Source organism: Anser anser, assembly GCF_964211835.1.
Source record: "Anser anser genome assembly, chromosome: 8".
Lineage (NCBI taxonomy): Eukaryota > Metazoa > Chordata > Aves > Anseriformes > Anatidae > Anser > Anser anser.
The window spans coordinates 10,739,576-10,752,980 of record NC_139728.1 but is presented as its reverse complement, the minus strand read 5'-3'; the positions used below and the strand labels follow the sequence as shown (position 1 = coordinate 10,752,980).

At 49.6% G+C, this 13,405-nt stretch overlaps 1 protein-coding gene across 1 annotated transcript in view; it reads left to right on the top strand.

Moving 5' to 3' along the window:
* XPR1 (xenotropic and polytropic retrovirus receptor 1) overlaps window positions 1-12,183 on the top strand; it is a 102,636-nt gene extending 90,453 nt beyond the window's left edge. The window contains exons 12-15 of the mRNA XM_083845847.1: window positions 6,404-6,570; window positions 7,289-7,428; window positions 8,262-8,483; window positions 9,345-12,183. Coding sequence (XP_083701973.1) covers window positions 6,404-6,570; window positions 7,289-7,428; window positions 8,262-8,483; window positions 9,345-9,405 — 590 coding nt within the window. The 3' untranslated portion in view covers window positions 9,406-12,183. The remainder of the gene's footprint in view (window positions 1-6,403; window positions 6,571-7,288; window positions 7,429-8,261; window positions 8,484-9,344) is intronic.
* The last annotated feature ends 1,222 nt before the right edge of the window (window positions 12,184-13,405 follow it).

Here is a 13,405-nt window from a genome sequence, read left to right as displayed (position 1 = left end):
GTGAGATCCTGTTCCCCGGTTATTCCTTGTGTATCGGTACAAGAGCTCTCCTCCTTGTTGGAACAGCTGTCAGCGCTGTGGCAAGCCAGATCGTTTGATTTAGGTGTCACAAGAGCCGTACAGGGTGCTTAAGTTGTCCTCTTGAAGTAAAACAAACTTTGTAATGGGATTAACTGTCTTCTTTCTTAGCAGTGGCTGCTTTGTGCAGCTTGCCTTAGCACGGCACACTGGCAGCTCCGTCAGGGTGATTATTTGGAGCCAAAGTGTACAATGTCTTGTCACATTGCTGTGAGCTAGGATGCATTTTTGTCTGAAACCCTGTCATCCCATGCCCAGGAGGCCTTCGGTAACGAGTTGTGTTCATTAGCCAGTCTTTCAGATCCTTTCCGTTGTCAGAGTGGTGGCAGTGTCATTAGCGGAGAATTTGAGGCGTTGCTGTGGGCAAACATTTCCATCCTGGCCTCCGACCCCATCCCAGCTCTGCCGAGGATCGCTGCGGCACCGTGAGCGAGCCTGACTCCCAACACTGCCTTGTCGGCTCCTCTAATTGCTCAGCCAGGGCTGCAGGTACCTGGGGACGGAGCAGGGACGCGCGAGGAGCACCCCAAGGCTCCCACCCGAGTGGGCCGGGTGCGATGCCTGCGCTCAGCGAGGGCGGGCTCGTTTCTAGGCAGAGTGCTTTCGGGAGCTGCCACGGCCCCCTGAATGTCAGCACAAATGAGGCGTGAAATCCCACAGGGAAATTTTCCAATGCTTTGTAGGCCTCTAAATGTCAAGTGGGATGCTTCCCTCTGCCAGCAGCCGAGCTGTGGGGGGGGAGGCACCTCGGCACCCTACCAGGAGAATGATTCATTCATGTGGTTCCGAAACCTGCAGCTGTGAGGTGCGTTTCCATGGCTGGGGCTTTGCAAGGGGACTACCAGTGCCATTTATATCGCTTAATGCAGCTTTGAGTTAATGGTGACTGGAGAAGCGCGAACGCTAATGAATAAGGTGTAAGTAGAAAGGATGGCCTACCGGTACCTCATTTCATGGGCACTTAAGAGGGGGAAGCCTGGCTTTTTTTTATTTAATGGAACGTATTAGAAGAAGCAACTGACTGCATCACAAGCAATTTACCTTCCAAGTGAATGCAGGCCTGGAGTTCTCTGGTGCTGCAGAAATCTAGGAAATGCAATAATTCATCTTTTTTTTTTTTCCTTTATCACTTTTGCGTTTTGAAGGAATCTCTTTGGGGATCTCAAAGCACTATAGAGGTACCAGATGACATCGTGCCCCGATCCCTATATTGTCCAGTGAAGGCCCTGATTATCACACAAATTATTTTTGATTGTGAATCCAGACATTCTTACTAGCGAGACCGCTGGCAAATGGTTAGATTGGAAACCCCATCCTCCTCAAGGTAGCTGTTAAACAACCCCCAGTATCACTTCTCAAATGTGAGAGAAGATGCTGGAGGAAGAATCTGATCGAATCTGTCAGCAGGGAATGATATGCATCCTCCAGTTTGCAATTAAATCACGTTTCTTTTGCTTGTGAGATACAAGCAATGAAATTACTCTGTCTTTAAATCAGAAACAGTTGCATTTCCTACAATGCAAACTAGCAGAGCGTTTTTTTTAGTGAAAACAGGATTTAGGGATTTCCCTGTTTTACAAATGCATAATCTAAAATAGAAGAAGAAACGAGAGGTTGTCTCCTGACAGCTCTTCGCTGTGCTATCTTTTGCTACTTTGCTTTAAATTGTGCCTCGAGGCTATGGGAGAGGTTTGCAGAATCTTAGAAGGTTGTTCATACGAAATGGTTGGTGTTTGACAAAGCCTGTCAGTGCACAATGGCGAGTCCTTGTGCTCCTTGCGGTTATTTGCCTTTTTCCTGCATTAAGTCCACTGTCATGTCGTGTCTCTGCCATTGATCCGCATGAAATAGAGGTGCATGCAGGCTGGGGGGAAAGGGAGCAGTACTGCTGTCCCTTCGTTAACAGTTATAATTACCGAGGGATCAGTCAGGCTGCGTTTCAAGCCATGAGGTTGTGAGATAAGTGCTTTGGGGTGCCGTTCTGGTGGCAGTTCTTGGGGAGGAAAGTCACTTTCAGCCTTCGCGCTCCTCCCTTTGTGTGCTGGGATGGAGTTAAGAGGCACGCATCATCCGCAGCCTCACTGGTAACAGAAAGTACATGCTCAGTTTTCTAGTATCTCTCGTCTAGCACACTGTAAATACGTATTTTTTGTTGTTGTTGTTGTTTAGGTTCTGCTTAAATCTGCAATCGAAAGGGTAGCCATCAAAGGAGACTGAATTTGGCGTGCTTTGATCAAGAGGTTTTTAATTCACGCTGGAGGCGGAGCTGCTCCGGTATACTCAGCGTTGTATCGTGTAGCAGGGCTTACCTGCTATGTTTCCTGATAACCTCAGACTTCTTACAGCTTTTATCACAGCTTTCACCATCAGCAAAAACCACAGCCGGCTGCAGCGGCTGACACACCAGGAGTGCTTATCAAGGGCCATTGTGCTCTTATCCAGGTCTTCAATAATACATGGCATTGATTTTTGCTGTGTTGAATACTATATAGTGTTTACATTCCCCGGAATAATTCAGCAGGGTAAACAGATAGTATTCTTTGGAAGTAAAGTCAATATTAACTGCATTCAGGATAGTATTTGCTGTCTATCTTTGATGGAAAGCGACCTTTCTCTTGCCTGTGTTTGGAAGGGGCTATAATTTCTGCACAGTATTGTTCTCTCAAAATGCTAGTCAGATACTGTGTCCCCTGTGGCTGGTTTTGGTATCGAAGATATTTGTCTATCAGCAATTTTTTCACGCAGTAAATTCTGTTGCTGCATGTGCCTTTGGCTGTTTTCCTGGTCTGTGGCCATTCACAGCTTCAGTTCAAAGGTTGAAGCCTTCCATTATTCATCCAGTTGACCTTCTGGGGCAATTTGTGGGTGTGTTTGTGCAGAGTATCTACCGGAATTGCCTTTTACAGGGTAAGCTGAGGATGCTAATGACAATTTTGCCCGCAGTGAAGGTTGCAAGTGGTCCCTGGAGCGTGCTGCTTCCCATCGTCTGCAGCAGGTGGGGATGGCGTGGGTGCTGCGGCAGGACGGTGAACTCGAATAGCCTCGACACAGCTGAACACCTCCGACCTGCAGACATGCTAATCTGAACATGCATTGAAATCTGCCCTCCACAGGGGCTAAACCTGCACCTGCAGCGTTACGTGCCGTGGTTTTGTGCTGATGGTGTGCTGTCCTGCCTGGGCCGTTTTGAATAACCGTGTGGCTGGGGAAGTTGCTACGTGGCGGTGCCTGCTGGAGCCTCTGGTACAAAGGTCCTTGTGCACCTCCGACTCGGTGGGCTGGCACTTGTCCTGCAGAAGGCTTACTGCAGTCCGTAGCATTTTAAAAAGTTGGGTCTTTTTCACTTCTTGGAAGTGCTGAGATCTACCAGATGTCCAGCACGCTTCTGTTGTCCGCGAGACTCTCCAGTGGTGTTTTTGGTGGGTTTTGGCACATCATTAAACAAATTAAAAAATGGGATGAAACAGTTCCTGTTTAAATAGACCCTGACATCATCATATGTATACACAGCAACATATTGCAACTCCAGAACGGGCGGGCAGTAGATGGAGCCTCTGGGCAGAATATGAATGCCTTGATTTCCTAACCCCCTGAGCAGCGCTGAAGAAGGCCACTAGGACCAGCCAGTGGAGATTGAGATATAATTGCTTGCCTAGAGCAGTAACATATTTCTGTACGCCAGCTGAATACCAATGAGGACAGAAGGAAGGAAGGTATCAAACAGAATTGCAGGCAGGAGGAAAAAGAAGATAAGTGATTAAAGGAAGGGACTCAAAGGCCAAGGATGAAGACAGTAGGCTTGTTCTGATGAGAGCGTTTTACCAGGGAGCGATCTGGTTTTGTAATGAAGTTTTTCAGGAGCTGAATGCAGTGCAGAGCTGGTGGGTGAGAAAACAGGCAAGAGCAAGGGGCATGCAGCGTCACCACAGACGCCAGTGGAAAGACAGGGGCTGAGAAAGGGAGCTGGAGCCAGGAACTGGAAGCAACCACTGGAAGCAACCACTAACTGGAAGCAACCACGTCCTTTTGCATTTGGTGAAGCTGATGCTGCAAGATTTCTTACTTGGGACTTTTTCTTCCTGGCACTCCTCTTTTCGGGAATTGCACACAATCACTTGTCAGGCAATTTAGGCTTAAGCTGCATGAATGTTTTTAATCACCTTCCTAGCTGGCAACTTAGCATACGGTCTTGTTAGCTCTGGTTACGCACACTTTGCCCCTTACATACTTTGAGATGATGTTCTGGGGCCAGACCATCCCCTCCGTGAGCAGAGAGCAGGAAAACACCACGGAGCATCCCAGCGATGCTTGGCTGTCCTTCAGCACTGCAGGGCATGGCCGTGGATGGTACTGCCAGCACTGCCTTCCACATCTCTCCGAAGGTGTGCAGCTTCAGTTTATTTTAATTCTGTCCTTAAAAAACAAACAAACAAACCACAAACCAGCAGGAGCCAAGCTTCAAGCCTAAGCTGCCTGTAGGAAGTATGAAGCCTCCGGGGTAGTTTGGAGCATTTTAGATGGTTTAAAGCACTTAACCCCTTAACTGCCTCTCTGAATTATTGTTTAGGATCTGGTAGGGGAACTGAACATGGAGATCTAATGAGCTAAAAATAACGGAGGAAAGCACAGCCTTAGCGTCTGAGTCACAGAACATCAGCATCTGCCTTTTCTTTCTTATGAAATGACGTAGGGGAGGCTTTGGAGGAGCTGATGGGGGAGGATGAAATCTTGCAGTAGAGCCCTAATTGCTAAGCCTCAGCCTGAGTCCTGTTTTGTGGGCAACTGCTCTTTGAGAAGGAACAGGAGAGGAGGTTTTAGCAGCAGCATTTACGTAGCTGGGCATCGGAGCCCGTGCAGCACACGACGTCCGTACGGTGCTCTGCAGCAGCAGGGTTGGGCAGCGGGGTCGGACCGAGCTTCAGGGAGAGGCGGGCTGCAGTGCAAACACTTCTGGCCTTGCACGAAAGCAGGAAGGCTGGTCAAGGCTGTAAAGCTGAAGCGAACCTCTCGTCCTTTTCCTCTGCCGATTTGAAGCTTGGCTGCAGATAGGCTTTGCTGCATAAGTGGTTTTAATAGGTTTGCTTTAGGGGATGTGTTTTGCAAAGGGAATGTATGTGTGTATTTGACCTATATCCTGCACGTCGTGTCCAGGGAGCCTGAAAGGCATAATGGGAAGAATGTGCTCTTACACGATGCCTCTCATTTTCACCTCCATTAATTTTATCGGGTTGCTGCAGCACGTTTATATCACAGTTGTTAAAAAACAGAAAGAGAAGGAGAGAGCAAATTGCCCTGTTGCTCTGTGTGAGATCGGCTTCAGGGATTCTCTTGGTTTAAAGCCACGTATGTGGAAAACAACGCTGTCAGTATGGCATCGGTTTTGTACTGGAAACATTATTGGCTTTTTTTTTGTATTGGAAGTGCTGCTGGCTTTGTTAGGAGGAATCGGAGGACGGGCAATCTCAGCCGCTGCGCAGAAGAGACTGCTAACGGCACAGAGATGCCGAGCGTCTCAGCCTGGCGAAGCATCGTAATCTTCTGTTTGTATGAACTTTATGACCCAGATTTGCTAAATGAAAGCAAACAAAATGATCAGATCTGTTTGTTTTTTGCCCAGCTGACTGATGTAAGGAAATGTAGCTGAATTGAGAGAGCAGCGCAGCCCTTTCAGGTGGCAGCAGGGAGCAGCTTATTTACAAAAACATATCCACAGGTGAACAAACCTTGGTCCCCCTGGCGTGTGTCACACAAGACCGAGCTCTGTAAGGATATTCAGAACTCTTTGTGATTTATACGTACACGTATTGCTTTCTTTTTGCTTATTTTCCCTGTCACCACAACCTCTGAAATAGCTAGTGGAATTCCTGTCCTGTTCATCTTCTTTCAGGCTGTTAGAGCATTAATTTACCGTTCGCATTTGTGCAAAGTCAAATACACTCTAACAAAACCCTTCTAACTGAGCATTGCCTCGTTGCTTTATCCTTTATACAGGCCCGTGTCCTTTGTGAAACACGGCCCTCAGCTTCCACCTGCTGTTCAGAGTTAGAATGACAGGTCTGCCACAAGATGCAAGGAAATGAAAATGTTAATGCACATTTCAATTCCAAGTGCAAAACGTTGAATGAGTTTAAAGTGCAATTTAAATTACAGTATAAAGCTGGTCCTGGTAAGGCTTTCAGTTGGTTTCAGGTGAGCTAGCCTGGTTTTCTCAGAAGGTGAATAAAAGGGGTGTTACTTTCCCTGGTGGAGTCAGCCAATTTATCACTGTTTTAAGAAGCAATCTGCTTTAAGGTGTACAAAAGTGTGCTGTTCTTCTCTTTTGCAGCTAAAAACCACAGTGACACCCAAGTGTTCTTCTACCTGTGGATTATCTTCTATTTCATCAGCTCTTGCTACACGCTCATTTGGGACCTGAAGATGGACTGGGGTCTCTTTGACAAAAATGCTGGTGAAAATACCTTTCTCCGAGAAGGAATTGTCTACCCACAGAAAGTGCGTATACGGCCTGCTCTCCTGCTAGAGAAAGCCTTTAGCCTTTTAACAAAACCTGAGCGTAGAGCATGCTGCAGTTGGCTACCTCATGCTTCCTGAATGCTGTGCACCAGGGTTTTCTAGCAGCAGAGTTCATTACTTCAAAGCGATCGTTTCACACCCTTCACGTTTCTGGTGGTTGAGACGCAGTTCCTCTGTCTTTATGCTGCCTCTGTAACAAGATAGTTGTGTCTGCAATTAGAAGCTATGCAAATGTAAACCAACTTTCAAGCAGCTCTTACCACAGCTGTACAAAGCTTTTGCATAGACCACTGGCTGGTTTTGTTGCTGAATTGCAGGTGCTGTTCAGTGGTGCTTTCCAAGGCCACCGTAAATGGCCCGTGAAACTCACTTTTACCCGTATTCTGTCATGTTTCTTCCAAGTTTAATAGAGGCACATGAGTATGTGGAAAATGCTGAGGGTTTGCAGCAAATTTAACTTTACTAGAGTCTTTTGTCCAGGAACGAAAAGTGTAGGAAGTGCAATAAGCGTTATTGTATCATTCCTGTAGGTATTCAGCAAGCAGTGTAGGATGTAATTCCTCTCTACGTGAAAGCTACAAAGTTGATTTAGAAGTTTAAGCACGCAGGCCTGCCTCTTTCTGAAGGCCTGAATAGATCTGTCTTCTGTGCAGACCATGCTAGATGACCTGTCCTGTTTGTCTGTCCTGTTCTTCAGGCATACTACTATTGTGCCATTGTAGAGGACGTGATCCTGCGTTTTGCGTGGACCATCCAGATCTCCCTCACCTCCATGCAAATCTTTCCGTATGCTGGGGACATCATTTCTACTGTTTTTGCCCCACTTGAGGTTTTCAGGTAAGGCTGCTTGACTCAACAGTTTGTTTCTATTTTTAATTATTTGTATAATGCCAGCACAGTGAGCAGTATTGTGCTAATGTATGTGGAAGATATACGTCCTTAAAACTGAAGATAAAGTCTTACAGGAACATTTAATCTGAACAGGGTGCTGAGCCAAGGAAGCTGTACAGGGTTCCGCAGGAATGTGTGGCTGGGTCCTTCTCACTGCATTTGTCATTTACTCTGAACCTAGACCTGATTTAGAGGGTTTTGCAATTAATAAATCTCTCCTTAAAATTATGTTATTGGCAGAAGCATTTGAAATTTCACCTGATTTTACGTTTACAATTATTCTCAAATTCCTGCTTTTTTTCCAAACACTAATGTGGATCATTGGTTTGGACCCTGCAAGGTTTCAGGGCTCTTTACACACTCTTACTCTAGCTGGAGACCCCCACAGCTTCTTGAGATGAATTAAAAAAAAAAAAAAAATTGAAGCTGAACCTCACTCATGTATGTGGCAGAGGTTGCCATATATTTTCCCTTTCACTTGTAATGCCTGCTGCCTCCATGCTCTCTGGACCAGGGCTGTCATCGTTAGGACAATGAATGAGCCTGCCAGATCTGTTGTTCTCCGGGGAGCTGGGAAGATGTTGGAGCAGGTGCTGCTGTTAGTCATTTGCTGTTTCTCGGTACCCCAGGCACGTTCCCAGAGGCACTTTGTGATCAGTGGCAGCGGTCAGTGCTGTGTATCAGTGCTATCTGGGTGCGTGGATCAGTGCTTCGACAAACACGGGCGCTGCCCGTACGAGTGGGACTGCAGTGACAAATTTCACTTTTTCTCCCTGCAGGCGGTTTGTGTGGAACTTCTTCCGTCTGGAGAACGAGCACCTGAACAACTGTGGGGAGTTCCGTGCCGTGAGGGACATCTCCGTGGCACCGCTCAACGCCGATGACCTGACGCTCTTGGATCAGATGATGGACCAGGAAGATGGTGTACGAAATCGCCGTAAGAACAAACAGTGGAAGCGCAGCCAGAGCATATCCTTGCGCAGACCTCGTCTTGCTTCACAGTACGTTTCTCCTTTCCTCCAGCGCAACAAACCAAATCATGTTGGAGCTGTTGCTTTGTGGCTGTTTATGGACCGGGTAATCGTGCTAAGACCTCAGCTGAAGCAGTCCTTCAAAGGGTGGACAGGTCTGATTAGTAAACGAATATGCTTCTGCTGGAGGGTTGATCCATCTTTTACGCTGTCTTTGGGTTCTGTTAAACCACTGGAAAAGGTAGTTCTGTTTACAGAACTCCCCTCCTGCAAAAATAACCTGTAACAGTTGCCAGAGGTGATAAATCCAGACCTGGGAGACTGGTTCTCTTCAATCAGCCATTTCCAGGCTTCAGACCACCCCAAGATTTCAGTTACCCTTGGGTTAAGATTTCACATGTGAGATCTCAGACCCCTTCCTCTCCCAAATCCAAACCCATGAAATTTTTCTTTCCACCCCTCATTCTTATACCCTACACATTTCCCCATCTTGCACCCCAGCCCCTGAACCTGTTGGCTGCGCATCTTCTTCGCTGCAGCGCCTGTGCTCTCAGCATCACAGGATGCTCCGGTGTCCAGGCATCGCTTCTTCCCCTGCAGCATGACTCCAGAGCCCTGCCCCGTGGCCGAGAGGCAAGCTTGGGCTCCCCAGGGATGAGGGAGCACAGCATGCAAGGAGCATTGTGTAGTCACTGCAGAGGGACAGTTGGGGTGTATTTATAAGGCCCTCCTGTTCTTAGGGAGAATGGCAGTGTGTGAAGCAATTCCAGTAGCCTGCTTACCCCCTGTCTGTGTAAGAGATTTTCAGGTGCACTGCTCTTTTGTTGTCTGTGTGTAGAAAAGGGAATTTCTCCTCCCCAGCGAGTGTTTTCTCTGTTTGTTTTTTTCCAGGTCCAAGGCTTCTGACACTAAGGTATTGATAGAGGACCTAGCGAAAGAAGTGAACACATGAAACGGCCACGGTCTTTTATTCCGCATCCTTTGTTTTCTCATTCTGCTCCCCTCTTCCCCAAGTAACCCAGTCTCTGGTACAGTTCCAGCTGAAAACAGGAGAAAACACTGAACACGTTTTCCGAGCTCTTCCAGACCAGATCCTATGGACTCCAACAAGCTCACTGTGTTTCATTTCTTTTCTTCTGGGTTAATTTTGATGTTCTATTTTAAAAATAAAAAATTTTACTTTCTTTTGCCAATAAAAAGGACAGTTCAGGAAAGAAGGAATTGTTTACAGTCTCAACAAGGACATACAAACCTGTCTGGATAAAGAAGCATCATAGGGACTCCCTCATGGGACAGTGCCGAGAACACCCTCGGTTTCTGCTTGGCCCGGTTTTGACTGGTTGAAACCGGACTTAAGTTTTTAAATCTGATTTTTTGTTTTTTGTTTTTTGTTTTTTTCTTCATATCCAGCGCTGAGGCACTGGCTGCACTTGCAGGGAAAGTGCACTTAGAGCAGTATCTTCATTCATGAAGCTACTTTTTAATTTGATGTAACTTTTCTTATAATTTTTTGGAAATATGATGTATCTGTTGCGTATAGTTTTCACATTATTTATGAAACCTAACAACCATATGAGAGTGATTCTGAGTCCTGTGCAATGAAGGTTGTAACAGTAAAACGAAGCCGGGAATGTCGATCTAGATCTCTAGGGTTGTGGGGTTATGCTCTGCACATACCCCTCTTGCGAGACAACTTGCACCTGTTTACCTTTTCTCTCTTTCTTTCTTTTCAATTTTATTTTAAGCCAAAGTTTCTCTTTCTGACTTTTAGTTGCTGCTACTGCTTCTGGGCATGTCTCTTGTGCCAGTTCAATGCCGACTTCCCATGCAGCTGTGTGAAAGCAGTGCAAATGATCCTGAGACCCTTTCGAAGGGCGAGCCGGGTCCTACCGATCGTGCAAACAGCTAGGCAGACAAAGGCTTCGGAAATCCGTTGTCCGGATCAAAATCTGTATTTCAAAGCCTTAATAATCGTTAGGTGAGGGCACGATCCACCTGGTGCCACGCTGGGAGCTTTCCTGCTGTTCTCCCGCAGGGGGCTCGAGCTGGCTGTGGCTGGGGAGCACAGAAGGGTCTCCGTGGTGCCTCCTGACGGGGACGCAGAGCAAAGGTCCCCTTGTGGCTGCTGTTCTGCCCGACGTGGCAAAAAGCCCGTCGGGCGCTCTCCCGGCACAACGCGGCTTGGCTGTTCCTCCTGCCTCTCGCCTGCTCTCCGTAACCCAGTTTAGGAAGCGTGATGCTATCAAGCAGGCTCAGGTGAGGGGCATCCGCCTTGCTGAGCAGCTCACGATGCTGACGTGGTAGCCTTGTTGGTCTCCTCCCGCAGAGAAGGAAGCAGACGGGCGGCTGGCTCCCGGGCAGCTGTGTCCAGCTGTGCGGCTGCTGCTGCAAAGGCGAGGTGGGCCTCTTCGTGTAGGATCCTTGCACTGGTGTCTGTCCGTTGGCTCGCCTCCATTTTCGGCGGTGGAATTGCAGGAATGCCTGCCTGGCTGCTGTCGCGTTGTTTCCGTTCGCGAGCTGTGAGCGCGGTTTCCCACCTGCCTGCTGGCGCGTTGCGTTTTCTCAGTTTTTGCCTGCTGTGCCTCTCTTGCCCAGAGGAACCGAAGAAGGAAACTTACTTCATTTCATTTGAAATAGGTTAAAATGAAGTGGTAGCGAACCCGTGACAGAACAAGGCCAACACTGCAGGTCGGTAGCTGCCCGAGACGCGCACTGAGCTTGCCGGGGACCTGCCCGCACCCTGCCATCGGTGCGGTGCGGCGGCCGCCTCCGTCTGCTCGGTGCCCCTTGGTGCCCACGAGCTGCTTCCCCTGCCAGCTCCCCTAGGTCCACTACTCCCTGCTCGTAGGCAAGCAGAGCCTGAGGTCTAAGGCCCCTTAAAATAGTTTTGCTAACTGGCAGTGGTCGCTGCGCCCGGAGCTCGTGCAGCCGCTGGAGCCCTGCGGAGCTGGGGGCAGCTCTCCGGGAGGGCAGCGGCACCGAGGGGAGCGGTCCGGAGCAAGCGAGTGTGGTTACTTCGGTGGTTGTTTTTGTAAAGAAAGCTCGCTGGTAGCTCTGCCCTTCCCAGGGAACGGGAACGCATCGCAGCCTGGCTCCAAGAGGGGATTTAAAGTGCCACCGGGAGCTCCCTGCCTTCCTCAGCGGGGCTGGGGAGAGCCGGGCACGTTGGGGGCCCCCTGGTCCTAACCTGACGGGGAGCTGCGAGTTGCAAGCAATTGTGTTTTTACCCTGTGGTTTATCAAAGCAAGAATCCATCTGTCCATCTGCTGCTCGGGCCTGTCTCCTTCCTGGCTCTCTCCCTTTCCATTTTTTTTTTTTTTCTGTCTTTGCTGCCAGGAGAAATAAGCAAAAGGGGAGGCGGCGTGCCGCAGCTGGCAAACGTTTTCTCCTGAAATACAACGCCGTCCCTTTTGGCAGGGAGGATGCTCTCTGGGGACAGCAGCCTGACTTCCTGGCAGCGTGGCTGTTAAAGGACCCCGTCTCCCCGGCGCGTGTTCCCGACCCACCGGAGACTCCTGAGAAACGCGGGGCGCGGATTCCTCCCGAGGGTCGGTGCCAGAACCCGGGCGGCCCCGCGTCTCTGCGAACATCTGGCCGGCAGAGCGAGGCAGGTGTGGAGAGGAAATGGTGCCGGGCTCCTGGAGCAAGGGGAGCGGGGGGCCGAGTTTTGTGGGTGGGCTCTGGTGGAACTGAAAGGGGGACTCGAAAACACTGCCGGGGGGGAGAAAAGCTGGGGAGCAATCTAGAAACGACGGGGGAGCAGAATAAGGAGCTGGGCTTTTTAGGCTGGTACTTTAGGTGCTGGGATGTGCCCGAAGGCTGCTCTCAAGTTGTGATGGTACGGCTGGGGCACCTCGGTGGTCTTGAGGCCTTCTCCTTGCCTTCGTGGCCTGAGGCTTGCCGGGGGCCGTGGTTGTGCGTGGCTCTGAGGATGGCAGGAAGCCTCTTCCAGCTGCTGGAGCCCTTGGGGATGGTTCCACCTGAGGGGAGGTGATGCTGCCGTGTGGGCGGTGGTTTTGGGGGATTCCCTCTGAACTCCTTTCTCTTTGCTCCCTGTTGCTTTCCATCCCATCCGCCCTTTCAGGGATCCGCGGCTTGCAGGGGGTGAGGAGTTCGGGGTCGCGGGTTGGGATTTGCAGCCTCCGGGGTCTCTCAGCTACCTGGAGCTCCCCGGTGCCCCCTTCGGCTCTGGCCCCCCTGCGTGGCTTTGGCCACGGGGAGGAAGTCCCAGGTGGAGCAGTTTGATCCGCTCGCGGTAGGAAGTGGCCGCTGGTACCTCCCTGGCGAATCCTCCTTGTCCTGACCTTCACAGCTGCTTTGCGGGGGCCCCGAGGAGCAGGGCTCCCCCTCTGCTCGGAGGAGAGGCAGGCGATGCAGGCCCGGGTCAGGTCGGGAGGAGAAAACCCCTGGGGTTTTCACCGCAGGTGTCCCAAGGAGCGATGGAGGCCGTGCTTGGCGCTTTGCCTCCAGCACCCGAGGGAACGCGGCCGCCTCCCGGCGGCACGAAGCCAGCCCCGGGCCCACCTCACCTCCACCACCCCATGGGCACGCGTGGCCGGGGGTGAGCTCTGCCTCGAGCATTTCCTTGACCTGAGTTTGATTCCAAAGGCCATCGGATCGTTTTTGCTGTGTTGGTCTGAACGGTTACTCTATGAAGCCCTGACCTGTAGATGTCCAAAGTAATTATGGAGTGTGATTAGTCCTCTGTGGGTGCTTTCTTTCTTTCCTCCTTTCTCTTTCGCTATCCCCTTCTCCACTCTTCTTTTTGGCTAAGTGGAAAAGGTGAGGACAAAGAAATTGCCGCTTGCTTGGACTCATGATGTATCTGTGACTGCGCTGTTAGCTGTCTCCTCTTTCCTTCCCAAATGGATATCATTTTTGGAGTGTGGAATACCCTTCTTGATAAGTAGGTTTAAAAAAAAAAAAAATGCACAATGTGATACTGTTTCATA